Source organism: Calypte anna, chromosome 4A (genome assembly GCF_003957555.1).
Source record: "Calypte anna isolate BGI_N300 chromosome 4A, bCalAnn1_v1.p, whole genome shotgun sequence".
Classification (NCBI taxonomy): Eukaryota; Metazoa; Chordata; class Aves; order Apodiformes; family Trochilidae; genus Calypte; species Calypte anna.
The window spans coordinates 27690614-27717766 of NC_044248.1; the positions used below are offsets into that span (position 1 = coordinate 27690614).

Genomic DNA, 27153 nt, shown 5'->3' on the forward strand with positions numbered 1-27153 from the left:
GGAATGATTAAACAAATCTCAATAAATCCAGTCTTTGAGGAGATGGGAGAGGAGTTTTAGCAACTATGGAAAGGGCAAGCACACACAGTTACTTACCTAGCCCTGCATAACCACAGGTAACAGATGAAGAGGACATAAAGCAGAGATTAGTTTAAATCGTAGCCTTTATTATAGCAGCATTACGAGAAATCTCACCCTTTACTTTGTCAAGTGCATTTGAGACTAGAAAAGCAGAAAGAAATCATCATTCCACAAATTTTCCAGAAGGGGAAAAAAAACCAAAACACAATACCCCAAACAACTTAGCTTGCCTATGTTTTTGCCATTAGTTAATATGGGCACTCATTTAATATGCTTTAACATACAGAAAGCATTTCTGCACCTGGTTAACTAATTTCTTGTGTACTTTAAAAAATGTTATGCTTTAGTTACATTTTCAGAGTACACTTTCCAAAATCCTTTATCCTTTTGCTATAATCTGACTTGTAGCTGACAAAAATCACTAGCAATGAGCTCACTTCCTTTACAATAGATTCACCATCCAGATGGTCTGCGAAAATGCATGAGAGGCACTTCAGCTTACTGGAATAATCTATCCTTCAATGTGCCTTTAAAAGTCTTTGCTAAAAATAAAAAAAATAATAAAAAATATCCCTACATGGTACGTTCAGGTTTTACACAAAACAATCCAAACCCTTTTAATCAATTCCTTTCCTTCTCTCTTTTCCATTTCATTTGTATGAGTTGACTAAGAAATATTTAAAAACACAAACTGTTCATCCTGGCATTCAGAGACCTGCCTTCAAGGATGATCTTTAAAGGACATTCTCAAAATGTGGATTTAGGTCCAGAACCTAGTTGTAACACCTGTGAGAGTAAGCTTCCCTCCAATGATAGATTGGTCTGAACTGAACTATACCAGCAGGTTAAAACTTCAGCCAAGAATTTATTCTTTCATCAGCACCCCTATTGGCATTTTTGAGATATGTAGCAATTATACACTAAATAAAATATATGAAATTAAAAAAATGTTACTTGAGTACAGTATATTGACAAGAAATGCTCAGGGTCTCATAACTTCCATGTACAACTCCAGATTCCTTTAAAAAAAAAAAAGCCTGTAAGAAAAAATGGTCTGTATCACATTAAAAAAAACTTTAACACATTAAAACTAACATTAAGTAACATTAAGTAACTTTTAAAAAGTTGATGGTTGTATAAACTGTGGAAAAAAAGTCATAAAAGTACAATACTGAAGAGGCAGTATGTTGGTAACCTGCTTAACTTACGGATTAACAGTAGTTAATTAAAATATTAAACCTGTAGAACTTTAGCTGCTCACAGCTTTCACTCTTCTCTCTGACGCATGTGAATCTTGGACTTCTTCCCAGTATAACTGCACTGGCAATGCAATATATTGAAAAAAAACCCCAAAGAAACTAACATATTTATTTAGAACTTCTAGTTTTTGCATGACAAAATTAGATTAGTCTCTCAGCTCAAAAATCCCTGAAGAATAACTCAAAGATAACCAGTAAATAACCAGAAAAGCCTTTCCTTCAAAAGAGCAGCGAAACATGCCTAGGAGGATAAGGAAATCAGCATCTTATTAGTGCTTGCTATCTTGCCTTTTGGATACTATGCCACCTATGATTTATATACCCGAAAAAATTGTGCCTCAGGATCAGTCTCATATTTTGTAAGGTGCTAAGGAAAAACAATGCAAGAAGAAACTAGAAGCATCAGTAGCCTCATAGCCATTGACCAAAGTTTCTGAAACACATGCTATCCAATCAATCAGCATGTAAAACAGAAGTAATAGGGTACCCTGAAATCACTTTCACTATAATTTAAAAATATAAAAATATAAACCTCTTTTAAGAGTAAAATAACTGACAATACTGTCTGTGTTTTTAATAGTCATAATGTAATTAAAAATATATATGTTAGTTTTTTTATTTTTATTTTTTAATCTGGGCATTAAAGTTATTTTGGTTTTACAATTAACTTCCTGTTAAGTCTTACCAGTTACAGTTCAATATCACCTGCAAGGCCTTTTAGAGTGCTTAAAGAAAGCGTTGGTTTCCAGCTTTCAGGCAGCAGAACTTTCATACAGGGTAGCAGAACAAAATGCCACTCCTACAAATGTGTTTTCTTTTTTTACTTTATTTGTGTTAGGATGAAAATAGATTCTCCCAGATACCACTGCATTGCAAGCATGGAGGGTGGAGGACTTTATGTCACATAACCACAATGAGAGGTAGCTGTGCTCCTTGAGATGCAGTGATTACAGAGCATCATTTGATGAGGCTGTGCCTATAAGGAAAATGACAGTAAAACAATCATATATCTCTGTCATTTTATATATATTGATTTGATGTCAGACAAATCGTTTCATCAGTCCAATAATTTTCCTCTGTCATCTTGTTTAATGAAAACAGGAAGGAGAAGAAAGTCACCTTACACATATTTAAGCCATAAACTGCGTAGAGATAACTATACCAGACTTCTGTACTCGTGAACTTAATTCATAACTCCGAAAGAAAAGAAGCTATGACAGGAAGCTGGCACAATTTATTGCTGGGTTTTTTTTTTAAGAATCATTGTTAAACTCAAACATATTGTTGGCCCCTTGAAGGCGAAAAGGCTAAAAAATACGCTAAAATTTTGTTGATGAATTTAACTGTCCTCTGCTAAATTGCATTTATTATACATAAAAAATCTAAGTTCAGAGCAACTCAAAGAGAAGCACAAAAATAGTATCATATAGCAATACATAACGTATCATCTTTGGAGAATCTGAATAATTGCAATGTTAAGGAAAGCAACTGATGAATTTTAGTGTGCAAAGTGGTTTCTAATTTCTTTGGAATGGCATGCTTATGGTTATCATTGCGGTTATTCTAGATGATTAAGTCTGAAACAAACAAGGTAACTGACTAGAGTGCAGGTAATGTGTGGCACTGGTATACTACACTTATAGTATATTCCCTCAAGCACTATGTAGATATAAACCAAAAAAGAAAGAAAGAAAGAAAAAAAAAGAACGGTGGTTAATCATTTGACAAACCTTTAAAAATTAAGTTCCTCTTATGGGTCTTCTGTCTTGGATTCAGGTTAAAAGAATGTTTTACTTAAATTTTAAAAATAAATAGTCTTTAAAGCTGGTTGACAGCAGCTTATTCCATGTTTTAAAATTAAAAGCTGCTCCTTTTGTCATTGCTTCTGAGTTGAAAAATATGGTATTGATATGCTATAATTGCTGCCAAGTACTTTTTTTCTACGTTTTATTTTGCTTGCCACAGTTTACTCAGGATTAATTTCTCCCTTCTTTGAATTGTGATTGTCATAGAAAAACAAGCAACAACTAGATATTACACAAGAAAACAATGTTTATTGATGCCATTGAGTAGAGCAGTAATTGTCCTGAACTGACAAACTTGATCATTTTTACACTTATCATGAGAGACAACCAACTCAATGTAGATGGTCTATAGAGCTCTCACAAAGACAGGTATAATCCAAAGGTCTCTCAGCTGATTGCTCATTCCAAACTCTCCCTTCAAATGAGCCACTTTTTAGAAGATTATCCAGATAAAATTCCTTTCCCAGATTTATTTTAAAATGTATTTAAATTTAAAAGAAAACTACTGTCTGCAGATGAACTCCTATTAAAATTTCAGTTACACAGTCCTGAAAACACTTAAGAAAATGAGAAAGACAGCAAAGTGCTACCAAGTTTGCTAAAACCAAACCACCTACCTAGAATGCAAGTGATAAATTGTAAGACAGTTTTGACCTGAGACCTCCTCTCACGCACACCTCTGACCAAAAAAGACAAAACACCCAAAACTCAAAAAGTCAAGTTTCCCTTATTTTTCACTTCTCCCCAGGCAGCAACTCATTCAAACCTTCAAGTATTACACATTAAATACATTCACCAACATCAGCACATTATCACCAATACTGATGTGAATCCCCCAACAGATCCTCACCACTGTACAGAAGGGGTAATAATGATTGCGTTGATCACAAGTTCATTGGCAGATGGCATCTGCTTCTTGATGCTTTATTTAACTCGTTTTTTTGGTTTGGTTTGGTTTTTAAATTGTGTAAGCATTGAGATCACCATTTAAATATAAGGGGAGAAGGTACTACAGAGTTTGATCTGTTAAGCATTTGACACCACACTTCCCTCCAGATATGAAGATACAGAGAAAGACGATAGAAAATTTAATAATCTGTAAGAGAGAACTTCATGAACTTTGAACATTACTTTCAAGCTAGAACATGTATCATTGATTTACAGTGTATTCATAGATGTTTCTTGGTGAATAACTAGAAATACAATTTTCTTTCTGCCTGTTGTAGTATGTCCAATATGTAAGGGTACATTGAAGACAATTTTCAGTGCTCTAAATTAATCCCAGTCAAAAGCAAGTATTATGAACTTTGTTCCCTCTTCCTTGGCCTGTCTGCTAGTCCTTAAGAATTAACTTACTAATTATATTTAAGTCTTATCACTGATGAGTTTTCAGAGGTGGGAGGGGCAGGGAAGAAAAGGGGAAGAATCCAGTCAAGTTCAACCACATATATCAAGTTTTAGACTCTGGAGCTGTCCCTGAAAACCTCTTTCAAAACCAATATTTGACATTGTAATATCCGTCTTGACTCCTAACTCCAAACTGATTTCACTGTTTTCAATAGAATATCCAGACCATTAAGGTTGAGTAAGAATGATAGAATCAGATCATAGTCTAAGCCCTCTGTATTTTACAATGCAAATGTTTTTTAATATGTGAAACTACAGTAGATCGTAACTATCTTATTATATATCCTTTATACACTGTCTTCACAAAAACAATAATTAAAATTAATTCAGAGTTTTTTAATCATGTCAGACTTCCATTGAGATAAACTAAACATTTTTTCCCTTTAAAAACAACACATTGTAAAACACATGAAGCATATTCTTGATTAATACTATGAACAATTAGGTTATCACTGCTTAATGAGACCCTGGCTACCACTACAATTCCAATTATATTGGAGGTTCCCAAATTCTTTCTAAAGGAATTGCAAGTTCAGAGGGCTAAATTAAATTTAGTTAATTTGTTTAATATATAATGCTGACAGAATTCCCAGTGTATAATCCCATCAGGATAAGTGAATTAGTATTTTAGTATGCACTTCTTTCACTGCACAACTTTGATTATATTAATCTGTGTAAATATCACAAAATGGATTTTTTTCATAACCAATAGAGAATCACATTTAGTGTTGCTATGCGCATGATGTTTCCTAATATCTTCTAGAGGCACTCTGGCACTAGGTTTTCCTTTGACAAGTGCTTCTGAATTTAAGAATGAGTATTGGGAAATGATAAGGATTAACCACAGTAGTTTGGGGGAATTATTCTATTGTACTTTATATTAAAATTTTTTGAACAGAAATTATGAAAAAAAAATCACCAGTATATAAAATTTGTAGGTGATATGGAAATAAAATCTCAGGTGTCAATCATTTTTTACTGCTCTACAAAGAGCAGTAAATTCTTTTGCCTTCTTTTAACATTCCAACCTAAGAATAAAGAGTTTCAGTTTATTTCCATTTTTTTCTCAAACATGTATGCAGTTCATTTCTTTTCCAGTGTCTGTTTAGTTTTGTTATAGAACTAATCTGTATGAATGTTTGTCTGTAGAACTATAGAACATACTGTCCGCTTGTTTATAGATCTAATTTTGAAAGGCCTGCACTGAAGCATGTAAAGGTCAAGATCTATAAAATCTCCTTCTCTCAGTCAAGGCCACTATACTGAGTATGGGAAAGAATTAAAACCTTTATCACTTCCCTCAACAAGTCTTCCACATGCTATTTAGGTACACAAACAGTAGGAAGAAAGACTCTGCAAATGGCTGAACAACTGCTGAGACAAAGTCTAAAAGATTTCTCTTCTGAGACCTTATTGGCAGACAGATGTAAAATGGCTCACAGTCAAACTTGAAATTATTGAAATTATTGATAGTCATTTTAGAAGCCACTTTATCGATTACTTAACAAATTTATTGTGAAGACAAAGATTTTTTTAGAATTTATCCTTAGTGCTATAAACACTGCCCCTTAGCTGCTACTATTCTCAGAGATTTGCTTTCAATTGCACTGAATTTTCAATGCCCCCTCATAGACCATAATCATTCCAGCATACACATGAAAGTAGCCAAAAAATATCTCCAAACCATGATAAAGAAGAGACAGTATTTAAAGAACATTCCTTTGAAATGTTTCCCTTTCAAAATTATGTGAAGTAAAAATTGGAAACCAAAAAACACTGCAGAACTTGCCATACGCAATTTTTATATATCATTTTATAGATTATGAATTTCATTAATAGAATTGATCAAGAATTTTTCATAAATTAAACATTATTTTTGGTTTCCCATCACTACTTATCATCTGGGCAGTTTCCAATTTTCTATTTTTCCAGTTCTCCTTTTGTAGTATTTGGCCAACAGGAAAGCTACCACTTGTAGTCAGAAATAGCTTTTCATGATCATCAGCACCACCACACTCAAATATAAACATTCGATCTGTACTTCTTTAAAAACTCAAGAATTACACAATCAAAGCCTTCCTTTTATCTATGAAGGGTTGTCATTCATGTTATCATTGCTGATGAGCACATAAATTTGAGAATTTCTTGAGGGAAACAGATTCAATAACATTCAGAAATGGAAAAACAATGACATTGATTCTCTAGGATTCTTAGTCTCACTACACAGGACAAAAAACAGAAGCAAAATCAACAGAATTTCTTCTCATGAATGCTTTTGACTTACTACCTTAGGCCTCCATGGCTCATTCCTGTGAATCTCATACCTATGGAATGAGGAAGCTCAGACTCTAGTTCTGCAGAGAAAGCCTGGAAAATTGGTGGCCATTGGTACCACAGATGTTGTCATGTCCCTGAAACAAATATCTTGATATATATGTCCTCAGAGGCCTCCTCAGAGAACCAAAGGGGACTAGGGAGATCTCTGATGAAAACAAGAAACTTGCCAAACCTGTAGATCATAAATGACAATAAATGACTTCAGTATCCACAATCTCCATGGCATCCAGAAATGCAGGCAGGCTTACACTGTTGTGATATAATCAGTCTTGCTGTAGCTGGACTAATAACCATATTGGTAGCTACCTAGGTTATTACCATGCAAGCTGCATTTTCAGAGGGTGCACTCACAACTATGAACTGCAATGCAAGAATGCTCTTCTGATATACACAAGACATTGTTTACTACTTGCTGAAATAAAAATTATGACAGATGTAAGATTTGCATTTGGTTGCAGTTATTGTATTTTTAATGCAAATGAAGCATATCCTTCATCAAGGCATGTTGTTAGTTGTATTCCCAGAGGAAAATAAATTAATAGAAACAACTTTTAATTTAAATGTCGATTTCTTGTCAAAAAGATGGCAGGATGTATCAGCTCCAATAAAGTCAGTTGTTTCTCATTAGCTTATTCTGCTCATTCCCCCTCGATTGTAATATTTGATTATCTTAATTGGTTTATTTCAAAACATGGAAACTATTATTTTTTTTTTCTTCTTAAAGTGTCTATCAGAACTGTTTAGTGAGGAATTAGTTTTGGGTTTTTTTAAGGTAAACTCGAATCCTTTTTTTCTGTATTTCAATTACCTGTTTTCAAATAATGACATAAGAATAATATTCAGAGAACAGCACAAGTGATTGGGATGACTGAATGAAATAATTGTCACTTCTCTACCTCTATTCTGTGCTGGTGAGCAGTGTATATGATATGTCATTAAATGCTCCTTTCTGCCTTTTAGTATATCAGGGTTTGGACAACTGCCAACCAATTAGCTATTTTCCCTGTTCTACCAACAGTATAGCAATTAGTACTTCTGCAGCTCAAGAGGACATTCCCTCTATAGGCTTCTTGCATTCTGACCACTCAAACTCAGGAACATCAGTTTTAATTCAGTGGAATAAAAGGGGAACAAAATACTTGGCCCTGAAACATACAAATGAGCCATGGAGAAACTACCACCTCTCCATAATTTGATTTATGAAATTCACTTTCCCAGTGCTTATGAAATTGTAATCTTTACAAGAAAAGCAGCTAAACTGAATTTAAAAAAGACTGAAGTTCCTTCTTTTCTGTGTAATGAGCACTGACTGTCTTTTCTGAAATGTCCTGAGAAGCCCTCTCACTGGTGTTGTTTTCATACTTTCGGAGAGATTTTCAACTAAAAGTTGATTTCAGCTATACTTTGGTTTGTTATTAAGAACAGAAATAGTGTGTTCCAAAAGAGTGCACTGAGATACTTTAGCTTTACACTTTTATTACTATATTGTGATTTTCGAAGAAGAAAAGAACATACATTAATTGAATAGTGATGACAAATAGAAATAATTTAAAAATATTTCTTAAATGGTCTAACTCAGCAAATACTATCACAAGGAGCCTAATAAAAGTCTACATAAGTCAGAATGTTTTAAGGTAATGTACTAATACTATAACCAAGAATAGAAGCATACAAGAAAAAGCATTCAGATACTAAGATGTTCTACTAAGATTATACCAATAGGAGTAGGACTGGGCATTAAAAACCTATGGAGCATATTTTGCTAATTTCTTAGTTAACTCCATGCAATGGCTTGGACTATACTGGTTATGCTATAGCTATCCATGACATAATCATAAGTAATGTCTTTATTATCCAAAACATATGGAGTCCACATTACATACTCAGGAATCAAAGGTGAACTGTCAAAGTGTCTGTGCCAGTTCCTCAAATAATAATTTCTAACCAGATAATGTGATATTCCCTAAACTGGTGTATGCTTGGACATACATGCTGCCTCTATTTTGTACCTCCTCTCAGGTAGTTGAGATTTCACACCTAGTAATTTGGAACACAAGTAACATTGATCTGACAGCTCCTAAAATGCCTAGAATAATTTCATCCCCTCTCACCAACATTTTTACTCCTAAGCACATGTGAAAGGGAAAGATAATTTTTTTCATTAGTGATCAAAAAAGATTCAAAAGAGAAAGGGAAAAATAGTTTATTAAATTAACCTACACTTGAAACATTTTACTGGTTCAGGCCCTGCAAAATTAAGTACTTACCAAGTGTTATGAATCTGTCAACTGGATTCAGTTACAGAGATATTTTGAGGGAGGTGTTGGCTGTGTTCTGGCAGTAGGATCAAGACAGCATAATTTATTTTTTATAATAGGCTGGCCTTTGAAAAATAATGACTTTCAGACACCAATTAAGATGCAATTCAACTGCTGCTTCCCTTTCTTCCTTTTAATTTAATTCATCTTATGTTGAATAGTTATAAATTACGTTATAAAAGGTTCTAATCTGAACATGCTATGATGACAGAAAGAGGACCAGGAAACTTTTTTTGCAAATATGTCCCACAGCACATGAAGGTACATTAAAAATTATATTACTCACTGTAACAAAGTGTCCTTTATCTGCAAGTACAATTTGCTCCCATTTGCAAAAAAATTTAGACTGTCAGAATGCAGTGAAGGAGCTTTAGAAAGACTAAAAGATTGGAATGTGACAACGGTTAAAGGGTCAAAGTTTTGTTCCTAACGTGACTTTGGATATTCTTGACAGTCAGGGGTACTGGGTTCAGGTTTTATCCATTGACTTCAGGACGACTGAGCTTCAGCCATGTAACATTCATGCCTTTAGAAACCAACACTTTTGCTTGCATTTGTTCACAGGGTAAAAACTGATTTTAACCTGAAAAATACTTTGATATTTTTGCCCATGTCCTTGTACAGTCATTACATAGCTATTAGCATGAAACATCATTTTTATTTTCACTTGGCTGTTTTTAGAGATAAGGCATGTGTGCTTGGCCTGACCCCTCAGTTCAGAACATTATGTCCTCACGATATGCTGCAGTTTTTATAAAAAGGCTGCTAGGAATGCTTTTTAGCTGACTTAAACCTAAAAATAACTATACGGAGAAAGAATGAACTAAACAAAATTTGCTCTGAACTTGTATATACCTGAACGCATAGCATCTTTTTGAATGCTTTCATAGTCATGCCAGTCCTTCCTTTTCAAGCCATCAGTCCAGGTAAAGAGCTGTCCATCTCCCAGTCCCAAGAGAAGTGTCTGTGAAAATAGAAATAAAACATAAAAATATACATACATACATATATGTTTTTTTTACAGAAGAAAATATAATATGGCATACCCAAAGAAAACATTCAGTGTATTCAACATAAATATTACAACTTTGCCATGATAAATGAAGCTATTTTTGACAAACATTTATTCAAAATATGTCAAACAACTTATGCTTAAATTTCTCTTTCCAGCAGTGTCTTCCTATGACTCTTTGACATGAAGCTCTGAAGTTAAATGGACCACTTAACCTGAACAGGTTTCAAAAATGCTTCAACTCATGGAAAACTCAGTTTTTAATATCCAGTGTTGAGGTTATTACTCTTCACATAAGGCCCAGCTCACTGCATCAGAGGCACAAAGCAAAGAGACGCCCAAAGCACTTTCAAATCCTGCAGATTTTTCTCCATTGTAAGAGTTAAGGGGGAAAAACCCCAAACACACCCACACCCAAAAATATCCAATCAAAAACTCCCACACAACACACAGTTGCTAAGTTGACTTCCCTTTCCCAGACTTCAAATTCTTGTATAAAGTTGAGAGCTGATTTTTGATGCTAAGCAAATTTATCTTTCTAGAGCTTTTCTTTTTTTTCTCATTCTTTCTGCCAAATGCTGGTATTTTACAGTAAAATAGAAAAATACCATTAAAAGTACACAAAATTTAGAGCTGTAGGAAGCAGCACAAAGCTGCAGAAGTTTTCAAGTAAAGTTAGCTTTTTCCTAAATGCTTAATCTACAAAAAATGTGGAGGGGAAAAATAACCGCCAACAACAACAAACAACAAAAACAAAAACAAACAAACAAAAACCAAACAAAAAAACCCAACAAAAAAAAGCCCCAAAACCCACAAAAAACCCAAAACAAACAAAGCAAAGATGATGACCTATCATATCTATGTTGAAGAACGTGAGGAAGCAACTCATTGCTGCTTAGGAGCAACATGCAAACTCTGGTTTTGTTAAATCTAGGTCTGAACCCGTGAGTTTCCCAGAATTCAGGGTATGTATAATGCATGTTACAGATGGTATCAAAGGGGCTGTGAAAGCACACTTTGGAAGCAGTTCCGGGACAGCAACTTTTGATCAGTCAGAAATACAGAAAGCTCTACAAAAATCTTATGCATATGTAAGAATGCTGCTCTGAACTTCATCTACAAAATAAGTAAACCTGGTGAACATGGGATTCATCCATTTTCTCTTACTGATTTTACACTGCTGGCAGCACAAAACTGGATGTGGCTCAAAGTGAAGTTACCCCAGCCTTTTCAGTCAGGGTTTCTCTTTTTAGGACAGACAACTGTTTGCCAAGCTACAAGATATCAATTTGGTAGCTATGGCACCCTTAAAACTGGAGCTTCAAGGCTCTGAGTTGTAAGCAGTGAGGGATGCCAGACTTGGATGTCTACCTTCAAGCAAAGGATGCTAGAAATCCTGGCTGACAAAGGTCCACACACAAAACCTCTGCTTTGGCTCAGCTGATATTTCTGTGAATGCTGAATATTCAGGGCAAGGTATTGTGGTGAGCTCAGTGCTTTTCAATAAATCCCTGAGCTACTGAGAAAAATCCATCATACTCTGCTAGCATGACCTACTTTTTAAAATTTTAATATTAAAGGAAACTTATGTTACATATCAACAGAATACAATCCAGTCTGTATTTATTCCTCCATTAGAACTTTTGCAGACAGAAACACTCTGCTATGTTTTAATTCAATACAAGTCAGAGATTCACACCTGGAAGAACTGAAAAACTTAAGATATTCTGATAAAACTATTTCATCTTATTGAAATATCTGACTTTTCCTGCTCTTGAAATTAATTTATTAATTTCAATAATTCCAAAGTTCAAATAATGCTGATGTGCTAATAGTAATATTAAATGGTGAGGTTTTTAAAGTCAGAAGCATAATGTTTAACACAGTCTGAAACAGTCTTAACCATGATTCTTGAGACCTAATTCCTAAAATCATCCACTCTGAAGGACGAGCTGGCTCTTTAAAAGTCAGATCACTATCAAAACTCTAAAGCAGGATAAACTACTTTTATTACTGTGTTGGCTTCTTTTCCTAAAAACAGTGATATAAATGGCAAGTTTGCAGCACATAGAACATTGAGTAGTAGAGTTTACACTTGATTCCTGTTTGAATTTTGATGTTAATATTCCTAAAAAATATTGTTTGCAGTTACCTGATAGCACTTACAAGAGTAACTTACCAGGAGGCCCTCTTGTCAGCATAATATAATTAAATTAATACATTCACTAAAATTAATCTAGCAAAAGGATAAATATAAATCCAACTATCATGTGATACACAAAAAGCTAACTGAGATCTTGCTCTGGCTCATATTTTGAAAGGGTTACATTGCCACAAGAGGCCATAGGATGCAAATCTAAATATTTAGTGCTAGTGCCACCATAAATCCCTCCTTGAAGACTAAGGGTTCTATTTGGATTGTTGTTTGGATTTCTATTTTGTTTTGGTTTTTTTTTTTTTTTTTTAATAAATCCCTTAGTTGTCTTCCATCAGAATTCATATTTTTAAGAAAAAAGCAATGATTTTTCAGCTTTATCATTGCTTCAAGGTAGGAACATCCTTTCAGAGCAGGAAGGCATTGAATACAATGCCCTCTCAAGCAGCTTCCCAGGAATAGCATTTGCACAGCATCTAAACAGTGTAGATTGTGGCCCTCAGAGGGACAGAAATTCATGATATTCACTCTGTGTGCATAGTAAAATTTTCCTTCTGGAGTGAGCACAAAACAGGACTTAGGGAGTGATGTAGGGTTTCATAACCAAACTCTCTGGAAAAGGCAAGAGTTTTACAGAGAAAATTCTATAGCTCTGAAGAAATCAGAAATGTCTTCAGTCTCTCAATAAATATCTCCCTTATCTGCAACTGAGGGACTTTTCTTTCTTTTTTGATGTTGAAAAATTGCTAATGAAGATACAAAATCACTTGAGAAAACCAGTTTCTCCATTTCACTTCAGCCTAAAGGCAAACAAAGTATTTTGAAAGACTTTAAAGCAGTTTCTGGAATGTTTTAAAACCACTAGAAGTCTCCGTTGTAAAACTCCATCTAAACATGCTCACATGCCTCCTTCCATATGATGATGATGATGACTGGAAGAGCACCCTTTCTAAAGCATCTCTAACTGGTAAGTAAGCAAAAGAAAAAATAATTAAAAATAAAGAAAATTAAAAATAACCTTATTATAATCTTCTAACCTTGTCTTCCCCCTACATGCTTAGTTTTCTGTCTTTTTTGATTCATTGATAATTTATACTATTTTGAATCAAACTAGAAAAACATTCTGTTTTTGTTATCCTCAGACTATGGCTATCTGGTGTAATGGATAGATAATAATAAGAAAGATGGTGCTGCTACTTGTAAGTATGCACAAGATAGCCCAGTAACCAAATCCCAACTTCAACAGGCAGTCTCAGAAATACTAGTTTTGAGTAGGTCGATATGAAACCTCTTGAAAATATAGACTGTGCTAATGGATCCTGATTCTGAATTTTTGCTCAACACATATTTAACCATAAGCTGACTCTCTAATCTGAAATAGAATTAACCACACAGCATAAGCAGAAATAGTGAAGAAGACAACAAAAGGAATTCTTCATTTTAGAGGTCATGTAAGAAACTGAAAAGCATTAAATTAATTCTATAAATACTTTATGACTTCAACTCAAAATTGGGTTTAGCCATTTAAAGAACTAATAAATGAAACTTGGGTTCCAACTCATAAAAGAATATTATCAAGAATTATTATCTATGGCTAAGAAAATTACTCAGTCACAGATCACAGGAGACAATGTATTGTGGAGAATACATGTTTGGTTTTTACACATTCTTGGTTCTCTTGCAACACTGCAAGATTGGTATGAGGTTTTGGTTCTACTTGTGTCTGTAACTGTAAGGGCGACAATACACTTCAGTATACACAAGGGGCTATGAAATGGGGAGTGTGACTGAAGAACATGAAACCAACATAGGAGAAAGGAGAAGGCTCAGGAACAACCCACCCACTCCCCCCTAGTTCCCCCTAACATAGAAGATATGCTTACATATAATCCCTAGTGATACATCAATATACAGGAATTACCTGAAATATAGACAGGGTCTTCCCTCCAAAATATTTCTGTAAGTCACCCACAAATTGTGCAGTCTGCTTCTACAGCTTTTAGCCTCTTGAACTCCAGAACTATTTTTTTCATTGCAGCATTATTATACTAGCAAATATCGCTCTACATATGAAGAGCTGTCAAAAAAAAACCTACTATAATTTATCATCCAAACATTTGCTACACACAGTAGGCAGCTGTGAGTTGCACATTTTTAAGTGTTTCGGTCCAAAAGGGACGACCCACCTACAGCAACATCGCATACAGCATCTGCCTTACTATTGCATTTTCATATTAACCTTAAACCTTTTGGGATGCAAGACTGGTACAGTACTACACAGCCTCAGAGGATCCTTCTCCAGAGAAGACTCAACATCTGGTTCAATTAAAGAGAATATAATAAGGCCCCCAAAATACCACAATTATCAAAAACTCACAGATTATTAGATCCCTCAGAAGGGTAAAAAAAAAGCTTCTCTGCTGTGACATTTGAAAGCTTGAACTCAGAAACAAGTGTCTTCATTGAATAACTCATTAATTTTTAATTTCATTTGGTGGAGGCAGACAATTAGAAGGGACACTGGCAGGGAACATAATAAATCAATGGAAATGTACATTTCTAAAAAAAAAAAAAAAAAAGAGATAATTACAGATGTACTTGGAGCATGAGGATTTCCCCACTAGCTCTAGGGTTATTTTACTAAACACCAGTATACAATCAAACATTGCATTAAAAAAACATCATATGCTGATCAGCATAACTATCTCCATTTGTTCAATGCTTTTTAGGAAATAACCTAGGCACTTTTTCCCACTCGGGGAAAGATGAACATGGGAAAGAAAGGCAGTAAAGAAGTACTGAGATTAGGCACCCTCAGGGATATTTCAGGAGAAGCATGAAGACAATCAGTGTTTGTTTCCCCTTTGTTCTTGAAATAGAAGATACTGTGTAGTGTTTGTAAATAATGCTATGTAAAACAGATACTTCACTAATTTTTTTGCATCCTTCTAACACAGATAACTCTCAGCACCCTAAGCTCTGACCAACTACTCTGATCAAACAAGACAATTATAAACAAAACCAGAACCCACTGAGCAATTAAATGAATTCCTTTATCAGAATAAAGTTACAGATGACTTTTAAAGAGTATTGTCACTGAATGTAACAGCATAAATTTCTTATAAATCAGCTGCAAAATCACAATGTGTCCATTTCCAAAATTTATGTTCTGGTATTATCACAAGCATAGGAAGACAGCCATTCTCATGAAGCTTCTTCCCTAAGAAGTGGAATGGTGATGAAAACTACTCATTTTGAAAATTTTCCTTTTTCTTTTTATACTAAATGTTAGCACAAGACCACCAAGGTGGGCTGGCACTACAGTATCCAAATCTGAAGTCTGAGTGCTCTCCCACTTCCACAAACAAACAAAATTTATACTGTTGCAGTGACTGGCTGAGGAAATTTGAGATGAAACCCAAAATATTATTTCCCCTTAATATGTGTTTGATATCATAGAATCATAGAATGTCAGGTGGAAGGAACCCTAAATGATCATCTGGTCCAACTCTTTTAATATTATTGTTTATACAAGATGTCTTAGCACCCTGTCAAGCTGAGACTTAAAACTTTCCAAATTGTGGCAATTTACCACTTCCTCTGGGAGACCATTCCAATATCTGACTGTCCTCACAGTGAAAAATATACCTCTTGTGTCCAATCTCAATCTTCCCAACAACAACTAGTGCCTGTTAGCCCTTGTCTTATCCATGTAACTCCTTCTAAACAGGGAGTCTCCAACTTCTTTGTAGCCCTCTTTTAAGTGAACATCATAATAAGGTCTCCTCTAAGCCTTCTCTTCTCAAGGCTGAGCAGACCTACTTTTCTCAGCCTCTCCTCATGTGGCAGGTGCTCCAGTCCTCTGATTATCCTCATGGCTCTTCTCTGGGCTCTCTTCACCATGTCCACATCGTTTTCATACAGCAGAGACCAAAACTGAACTCAATAGTCCAGGTGTGTCTGATAAGCACTGAGTAGAGCGGGATGATGACTTCTTTGTCTATGCTGGTGACCCCCTTCTTGATGCAACCCAGGATTCTGTTGGCTTTCTTTGCTGCTGCAGCACACCATCCACTCTTGTTGAGACTGTTATCAAGACCCCCTGGTCCCTTTCCTCATGGCTGCTCTCTATCCAAGTGGATCCCAGTCTGAACTGCACTCTTGGATTATGTGTTCCCAGGTGAAGACCTTATATTCTCCACACTTAACTTCATGAAGTTCATGCTAGCCCACCCCTCCAGTCTGTCTAAGTCATCCTGGAGAGTGGCTCTCCCTTCTGACACCTCATCACTTATCTTGGTGTCATCAGGTATGAGGCAGGTTGATCTACAGAACAGGTATAAAGTACAAACATTGCACTACTTCATCTCTACCCCTTCATGCTTAAGCTCTGAACATCACCTGTGTAGCTCTCCTGACCTGTATCTCTTCAGTGTTAGGCTAAAAAAACACAAAGGTATTAGAACTGCCAAATACAACTAAGATCTGTGAGTAAGTATCATGTAGAATGAATAGGTATAATCAAGTCCTTAAGCACCCCTGAAATTCCCATCACCACAAAATTAAACTATCACACCTAGTAATTTGGATTCATCACAATCCTTCCAAAAAATACCAGAAGCAGGCACGGCACACCCTGAAAATATAAGATGAAAGTTCTGAACATCCATGATGCACATTTTTCAGGGTCCTTTTCCAGGATGCTGTCCCTTTATGCAGGGAGCAGTGGCTGAACGGGGTGCAGTGGCAGGCTTGGGGGTGGGGAGTGGCCCCCTTGCCCACCAGTGCACCCACCATTCAATGTCACTCGAAGATGGTTTCAGTTGGTCCTGCAGCAGTGCTGAGCAGACACTGCCTGCCAAAACTACTGCCCTTAGAGCACCACTTCAGGAATATACAAGGGATGAATGGGAAGACTGGAAAGATGGGTGAGCCAGAGAGACATCTGAAAAACCTCATCTTAAAATGCCAACCTCCCTCACACTTCAAAGAAACAAGTGATGTGGATCTGGATATCCTCATTAGGTTGAAAGACACTGAGGATGAAGCAAGGTTGTTAAATAAAATACAGAGAAGTACTTGCTGCTATCGAGAGAAGATGGTAAGGGCTGTAAAGATCAGAATCTTTCAAACAGAAGAAAAAATCAGCAGACAGGATACTTACTACCTTTTAATTTGATTTTTAACTTATTTCTAAGTACTTTTGTAGCATTTATAAAAGTATGAACCCAAAATGTATTCTAAACCCTTGACTTTAAGCAATATAATAGACAATTGAGGACATGATGAATTTCCTCACATGCTCAGATTACTTCTGCCATTTATTTGTTATGCCACAGCAAATAAGCATTCATTTCACTGACATTTACATTAGTAGAAATAATTAGCCCAACACATCAAAAAAAGGGCAGCACTTGATTTAGTCTGCAACATCTGAATGACTTAAGGTTATTTCATTTTTGAAACACTTATATCAGACTTTCTTTGCTTATAGATTCTAGAATACCACAGGCAACCCAGTAGCGTCATGCCATCAATTCCAAATTAAAGCTGTTAATAATGTTATTTAGAAAATGCCAAGCTCCCCAAGCATTTCATTACTGGGATTTTTATAGACAGGTATAAAAGCTGTTACTGCTGCACTATGGTTATATTGCTAAAGTCAGAAAACTGCAGAAAAAACTAAGTTAAACTAAGAGTTTTAAAACCATCGCAATTTCCTATTAACCCAATGTATTAGTGCTTGAGCACTGTGTGAAAAAGAAAATGTAAGGATGCATTTACATAGTCAAAAGTTGTGACTTATGTCCAATTATGGAAGGTGTTTAATAATATACATTGGCATAAGAACACTAACAGCTTCTTTAGCATAGATACTGTCTTGAATACACCATTCACAGCTTAAGAGCATGTGGTATGCAGTGCCATTCAATATGTAGAATTTTAAACATGTGAGTTGTACAAGTTATCAGGAACAGAGTTCATGGACTCCTACTGTGGTGACTATATCAGGTGACACTCCAAGGGAAGTTCAGAGCTTTGCAACTCTGATGTATGTTAGAAAGATCCTCCAAATTTATTTATAATTTCTTTCAATAGAAAACATTTCCAAAACAGCCATTACCACCTCACCAAGACATTTTCAATTAATTTGTCATATGGACAGTAAATTACTTGCTGGCAGCTCTTACTACCATAGCAGAGAAGCAACCAGAAAGTTGACATTTGTATTTCGTGTCTGCTAAGAATGACTCAGGTAAAACAGGCAAAAGAGGCTAAATCCCCAAGAGAATACATACAGACTAATGCCAGTAGCTATCCTGGGCACATCACAGTATGTCTAAACAGATTTTTCAGTAGTTCAGTTACTGTCCATTGCCTTTTGCCCTTTCCCTCAGAACCACTGAGAAAGGTCTGGCTCCATCGTCTTTACCCTCCACAGTCAGATATTTATACCTTGTCTTCTTAAGGATAAACAGACCCAGCTCCCACAGCTTCTCCCCATATGAGAGATGCTCCATTCCCTTTGGATGAGGACATTACCAATTCTGCACATAGGGAATAAAATGCACTGAATTCTGAAGGAGTTGGGACTCCCTCTCTGTTCAACCTGAAACATCATGAATTGCCAAAGGTGACCTACAAAGTCTTAAAGTGAACCTTGGCTTCCTAAATGACACAAGTTCAACTGACTGTCAGATAGGAGGTAGGGTCCAGACTGAAAGGAAAATAAATACGGATTTCTCAGAGTGAATAACTCCCAGCTCTTTCTGCCAGCTGGTTGTATCTGCTGACAGTTTTGCTCAATAACTAGAACACCTAAGCAAATCTCTTAATGTTTTATGTTTACTTGTCTCAGTAAATGCAATGTTTATAGATAACTAAGGCATAATAAACTTGCTGAAAAGAAACCAAATTCAGATATCACGAGCACTGACAGTGTGATGCTTCTTCAGGACTTTTCAACTTGAGTGCTCTGACAACACAACAGGCTGACTATACATGACTATTCATTTTCAGCAAGTTTAAAAGTTACTAAGTTGTGCTATTGCTGCATATTTTTAAAGACTGCCTCTTTCAGAAGTTAATTTACATCAAAACCCATTAAAAGAGTTTGAAGTGACTCATCAGGATTTTTGCCAGCATGGCTTTTGACTGCTTTTGGAATCCACAAAGGTATCTGTCAGACCCTTATGATGAACAATGTAAGCAACAATTGTGAATGACTCCTGAAAAAATTTGTTATATGACAAGTTTTGTGTTTGTTTTGGTTTTTTTTTAATGTATACCACACAGTCAAAGGAAATTATAAGCCTGTTCTTTTGCAGAAATAGCATTTCCTTTCTCCTTAAAATAAAAAAAACAACAATTCCCCTAAATCAACACCAAACCCTATGTCTACAATAAGATTCAGATTGTTAGTATATTTTCTAATTTTACAAATTAAAAAGAAAAAAGAAACAGAAATAAATCTATTTACTGTTTGGGGACTGATGGATATTTTTACTACCTGCAGTTCACAATATTGCATGGATGAAAAATAAAGAAAAGATAGTCCTTACTGTTAATTGACTTTTTAGATGTACTCCTTTTTCTTCAAGTTTAGCATAATATCTTCAGATTTTCACTACAGTGGTCTTACATTGACCACTCATATTGACCACGAACTCAAGGCAAAAAGTGGTTTTGTAGGTCTTAAATGTCAGGTGTTTTAAGCAGGAAATAACTTCTCACTTTGAGATATATGCTCAACTATGATTAACAATCATATTTTCTAATGCTAACTAACACCTAAAGTAATTTGCCTTTGAATTTCTTTTAATAAGAGCACATCATCTCTTAGGTTGTATTCACAGAGTACTGAACACATTTTATAAACAGTACAGAATAATTATTACAGATAGGTAATCACCAATAAGAAAATGTCTACATATTTGTTGTTACATGAGACAATAACACTTTCAGAAGCATTTTCTAATTTTTATCTCTCCCTGGTGCACCCTGTGCTCATCAAAAATTCACTTTATTCATTGGTGCAATATTCTTCAAATCTCTGTGGTACAGCTAATAACATTGCTCCAGCAGACCCAGCAATATTAGAAAAAAACAAACCAAACCAAAAAACTTTAGCATTTCTTATTGCTTTAAAAAAGATTTTTGCCAGCATGGCTTTTGGCTGCTATTGGAACCCAGAAAGATTTTTTTTTTTTTTTTTTTTTTTTTTTTTTTGACATATTCTGTTGCAACAGCAACACTATAAAAATTTGCTACCTGGCCAAATTTGCTACCTAGCAGATTTTAGTACTAAATGAAAAAATTTATGGGAAAAAAAAAAAGAAAGAAAGCTTCTGCAGCAATGAGATAGCTTATTCCATATTTTTCACAGCAGCGTAAGGTAAAACTTAATTTGGTCCCTCAGAACATTTGCAAAGGCTGATAGGCTTCTATGAGTGCATTTTTTTAATTCTTATAATAGTGTAGTAGATTGTAGCAGAAAATAGATAAATTACCATAAAATGAAACAGCCTCCTTATACAAGTAAAGTACAGCAACTTTTTATTTGCACTAATTAATGTTTTTATTTTCACAGAAAATAAAAAGAGAAGAAGCAAAACAGTATTTTTGAAGTTCTTTGCTGTTTCATGCCACAACAGAATTCAAGGGCACTGTTTTGCAGACTACTCAAGCTTTTAGCAATGCCCATATGGAGGTAAAAATACTATTGTATCAAGGAGTGTCTCTGTTTACAAATACTCTATTTATATAAAAAATTAGACGTTTATGCAAAATAACCTGTAGATGTAATGCTATTCTCATAAGCAGACTCACTGGTTGGTATTAAAACATGCTAATTACATTCATCATTAGTACCTGGTTTCAGAATTTGCAGTTTAGGTTACACCGGATTAAAGGAAACAAAAACTTTCAATGAACCCCCCTATTGGATAAGAATAATCTTGCCCTTTAAAGAAAACCTTGAATAAAACTAATTACTCAAATGCAAATGGCGAGTGTTTATCAGCAGGCTGCTGATGCTGCAGAATGTGTATCGTTACTTGATATGTTGAATAATAATTTCTATTGGATTGTAATTTCTATTGCCTAACAGCTTTTCAAACGAACTCCACACATTGCTCCCGAAAGAGAGCCAATTAAACACAACTGGACAGGTTTACACTCTTGTTCAACCTTCTTAAGACAATACCAAACTGATAAGGAGACCTCTTCCAAGGCCTACAGAAGACTCATTACTTCTGGGCTTCTTGTAAACACAACAGGGGTATACAGAGGCAAATGGCTGCTTGACAATGGTCTCAATGTGATGAAGGAACACATCCCAGTGAGATGAAGGAACAAAAGGAACTAGAATTTTCAGTGCATTATCCATGTGCATACATGATCATAAGTCTACTCTTTAAAAAAACAACAGTTCCGAAGCTTTGAGCTACAGACAGTGTTTCACTTCCCTATGTAAAGCTAGATTGCATTTAGATTACTTTCTTTTTTCAGGTGTCACTACAATCCTGCTTCTTGCTATGAATAAATAGATTATGGAGTTTTGGGTTGGGTTTTTTTGTTTATTGGTTGGGGGGTTTTTTGTTGTGGGTTTTTTTGTTTTGTTTTTGAGGGGGGGTTGGTTTTGGTTCTCATCATTCTTTCTGAATCGGATGTAACTTCATGCTTGTTCCATTCTCAGCCTCACACTCATTCCCATAATCATTTTCTCTGCATTCTTCTAGGTGTTTTTAAGTCAAGCTATTACCAATGAAATACCTCTTTATAGGTAACTCTGTAAAAATAAAATTGAGGGAGATATGAAAAAACCAACTTTGTTTACCATGCAACCTTCACATGAGAAAAAGGTTTTCAATTTCTTACTTTCCACCAACTACATAGTAACACAAGAATATAAAGAATACCTTAACATACCAAAAAAGAATAGATTTTGCTCTCCTTTAACTGAATACAGTTAATCGCAAAAAGAAGGTTAATGAATACTGAAGAAGTTCTATATAATGTTAACACTAAGATATTATGTCAGCTCCTGTTGCTTCCCATTTTTGTTGAAAGACCAAAAATTAATTCATTGCTACAGAAAGTTTTAAGCCATCCTTTGTTGAGTGAAATCCAACAATCAATAACAGAATCCTGAAAACATATCTGGAAGGTCCTTTGAGACATAATCTTGCTCACTTCAGGACTAGGTATGCCTAAATCACTTCCCTGAAGTATCTAGCTAATCTGTCCTTGCAGATGTCCAATAGCAAAGACTGCACATTCTCTCAAGGCAATCTTCTTCAATACTTCATTTTTCTTGCAATTAGAAAGCTTCCCCTTTCATCTAACCTGCATTACTTGCCATAATTTAAGCCTTTTATTTCTTTGCTCTTTTTCACCATGGATAAGAATAACATATTTCCTCTCCAGCAGCTACATTTCATGGACATGAAAATTATTCTCTCCTCTAAACCAAATGCTTTAAACTTTCCATCTTCTTCTCAGATGGTTTCTGACCCTGGAAATAAATTAAATTTTGAAGAAAACAGCATTACTTTGTTAATGATTGGATAAGACTAAGAATAGCAACTATAAACTGCTTTAAAAAAGAAAAAAAACCCACAAAACCCAAACAAAATTCCCCCGCAAAATTCCCCCAGAATAACAAAGAAACCAACAAGAACTGGGTAAAGAACTAAGATAAGTGGTCATTTCCTGAAAATAAGACAAATTATATCATTTATTGTAATGTGCTTGTTCCTTCTCTGCCTGACAACAAAATAACCTAACATACTCATCTTGCTGATTCCCATTCCACAGAATCATCTGGGCTGCAACAGACCTTTAAGATCACCAGCTCCAGGTCTTATTCATACCTTGAACCCAATCTCACAGTATTTTATGAAGCAGTAGTGAATTTTCTTAATTAAGCCAGACAAATGAAATGTTTATAGATAATTAAGGCATAATAAAATTCAACAGGATTCATATAGTTAAACCTACCAAACTAATACCAGTGATGATCTAACAGGTCTTGTACTTCTCCTGCTTATGCCTGAATGACTGCTGATTTTTCCCCAAGCAGTGAGATCATATGTAAAGAAATTAGACATGTACAGAAATCCTTCCCCGGGTGGGAAAACAGGAACATGAGAAGAAGGAGGGAAGACTTATGAGATGGTTTAAGAACTATTTCAAATACAAATGATGACTTCATTTTTTTTCCTTTGAACCAAAAACTTTGAAACTGGACAAACAGATTATCTTCTATGCCTAATGCCATTTAAACTGACCTTTCCATTTTATGCCAATAGTTTTCAATTACAGAACCAGTCACAGTATATTTCACTAAATGGAGTACTGTGACTAATTAAATCTATTTTTTTCAACAGCCAGAATGTGAATAGCATATTAAAGTAAGGTGAAAGAACAGCTTTGTTTGATATACTGAGTTCTAATCTCTAATTCCTTGTCTCCCACTCTTTTCATAGGAATTGAAGGTTACACATCATTGAACAGGGTAAGCTACTGTAACTCAAATGTAGCTTCAAAGATTTGACCTTCATTTTTTCTCAGACTTTTTTCCCCATAGTATATAAACACCAAATTGATAGGTCTGGAGATATGTGCTCTGTGCAAAGTTTTAAAAGATAAAATCCTTTAAAAAACAGAACAAGACTGACAGTGAAAATAATTATCATAGTTCTTTGGGCAGAAGCAGCTATATCCACCTGTGCTACAGATTACTTCTATAGATTTTGAAAAGCTCTTTAAAATGCAAGAAAGTAATTCTTTTCCAATGTGGGTTTATTAAATGAGTTAATTAAAGAAGCCCTTTAGTCTTCTAAGAATTAGGACCCACTCCACATCCAAAGCTAGGTATTTAAATTTGTGTTTACTTATTAATATGAACAGTCTAATTTTAATAACCCACAGTTCTTACTGATGTCAGCACACTTAAAGTTTGAAAATGTTAGTTGATACATCTAGCCAACTTTTACTTGAGACCTTCCTGTGGCATTGCACTGAGGAATTCATTATAAGACTGTCCTCAAAAGTCATGCAAGTTTTGCAAAAAAATGTATCAGACAGAGAAACTGCACTTTCCATAGCCCTCACCCCTCAGAAAAGGTGCTGTAGTGTGGTCTTACAGACCGTTTCCATAACCCCCTCCTCTGAGGTCAGGTTTTTCAGTAAAATCAGGAGCAGAGACCTTCCTGCCAGCTTCACGCTGGGTCACAGCTGCAGTGCCGTTAACCCTGGCTCTTGTGAAGCCTTTCATCCCAGCAGGCTCACATCCTCCTGCAGGCTGGTTCTCACCAGGCCTTCTGCCCGAGAGCTTACGAGAGTCTCCATCCTGCCTATGCAAAGTCTTTCTCCATAAACATAAAACAGTCATTCCCACTGCACTACCTTGGCAAAACTCAGTAGCCTTATGCTCCCCAACAGATCTTATATCCAGCTATGCTTCAGTGGCTCGAAGGCAAACTCCAGGGCTCCCTTAAAGGCCAATTCTCTCTACAACCAGGACCATTACTAACATATGGATACAAAGAAAAGATGATATTATCTTAGCTCAGACCATGAAGTAGCTGTTCTTTAAAAACTGACTTTTTACTGATGACTGTTACAATTACAGGGATTAATATTATTAGTCCCCTTTTTCTCTTAGCTGGGTATTTCAATATTCAAAAAAACTGAACTTTAAAATGTCTTGGGTCTAGGGAGGAGTCAAAAAGGAAACACATTAAAATGTCAGTTTAATATATATTAGAATCCATGACAGCATAAAATTTCACTTTTCATCTATGAATATTAAACATTAATGAGGTCTCAGGTACAAAGACATTAAGTGAAGCATCAGAGAGCTATGATTTACCTCATAGATAGATAAAGAAAGCTCACAAGGGAAGCTAATAAAGGTCACAACCACAGAACTATAATAAAACCAGGACATACAAGAGATGAAAAAGAGAGATGCAAGTAAACGTGATTTTTAAAAGGCTATTAAGAAATGTATGCAAGTTTCCAAAGGCAGAAATTTCACGTAGAACACATAGAAATTGAAAGTAATTAAGTCCATAGTCCTTTTCACTTATATATTCCCAACAAAGTAACGTTCAGGCTCAGAGCCCACTGGCAAACCTTAAAATGAAGAATCCACAAGCACAAAAAAAATCATAGTAATAGGTGCATTCTGAAGTCTCTTGTTCCTCTCATGTCTCCAGTTCTGAAGACTCCAATGCCTATAGCCATAAACACAGTAATTAAAAAAAAACAAGCACAGTAATTATACGAATAGGTAATACATGCTATTAGCATCCCAGCACACCCAAGATGTAAAGGAAGAAATATCTAATGATTAATAGGAAAGCAAAAGATCATAGACCAACTAAGTGACACCTTATTTTTTGTACACCTGTAATTTACTTTTCTTCCCTTACATTTTACTCAAACACAGAACCCCTCCTTATGGGTATAAAATCAGATTCCTTTCCTACATCCCCAAAGATAAAAAAGTTCTAGGTACAAAATGTAAACCATCCTGGGAGAAATTCAGTATTTGGAGGCACAGGCTAGGACATATTACAGAAATACAGAAAGGCAAAATTCAATATTGGATATTCCATAGATCAAAACCACAAATGAAAGTCAAAGGTCTACCTAACTTCATAGAGAAACTAGAATTGTGTATCCAGGTTATACTCAAAGATGTAATTATACAAAACCAGAGCTACTAATACATGATGGCTAGCACAGAAGATTCTTAATGTGTATGATCCATTTAACTGAAAATATGAAACTTCTAAATGTTATGTTATCACTGTGGTATACAGTGGATTGGCACACATACCATACAATGAAACAGTTAACACTGTTAACTAGATAACACTGATCACTAACACTAAATTACAAACACAGGTGAAGCTTGATACTCCTGTAGTTGCAGGTGAGCTATCAAATCCAGTCAGGGTGAAGGAGAAGGAATTATCTGAAGTCATGCTCCTAGTTACTCTCAGTATGAACAATGTTAATCAAAGTAAACAAAAAACCCCATGGTTTTGTTACTAAATTAAGCAGCCACACCTCTGCATAAATACTAACTGCAGATCTATAGAATAGAAGACTTCTTTTTTTAATGCAATGCCAGAGTGCAAGCAAATCTTATTAAACTTTTCCATAGACACATTTTCAGCAATAGTATCAAGAACAGATGTAATTAAAGTTTTATTATAGATTCCTCACTATGTGTCTAACAGCACTAGTTAATAATCATAAGCCTACTGTGCTCAGTAGCAAAACTTAGTTTTTTGCCCAAACGTGTTTACAATCTAAGCCTAAAAAGGTAATCAGCAAAATATGAATGAGACAATATCATTCAGCATGGAAAATTATATTTCTGGTGCCCTATGAACCTAACAAGGAATAAATTCAAGATATAGTCATCACAAAAAAAAATATTTTTAATTAGGGAATATTTACATTATTTCATAGAAGTTTCCTTTGTCCTACACCTGAGCACCTCCACAAAAGGAAGAACTGGGTTCTGATTTGGTTCCATTGGCTGATGACAGTCAGTGTTTCAAGACCTAATGAAAGAGCTGGGGTAATCTCCAAACCTGTTGGGGATTCAAATCAAGCAGAGAATGCTCCTTTTTTTATATTAGGGTAAACAGTGGCATAGTCAAGGTAGTCAAGCCTTCTCCATGATTTTTTTTCAAGTCCAGGGAGAAAGATACAACAGTAATTGTGATGCTGATGCCTTAAAAACTATTCACTT

The 27153-nt window shown here is 35.3% G+C and overlaps 1 protein-coding gene across 1 annotated transcript in view; it reads right to left on the minus strand.

The window, feature by feature from the left end:
- GALNTL6 (polypeptide N-acetylgalactosaminyltransferase like 6) overlaps nt 1-27153 on the minus strand; it is a 451137-nt gene that overhangs the window by 275076 nt on the left and 148908 nt on the right. The window contains exon 2 of the mRNA XM_030449917.1: nt 10063-10171. Coding sequence (XP_030305777.1) covers nt 10063-10171 — 109 coding nt within the window. The remainder of the gene's footprint in view (nt 1-10062; nt 10172-27153) is intronic.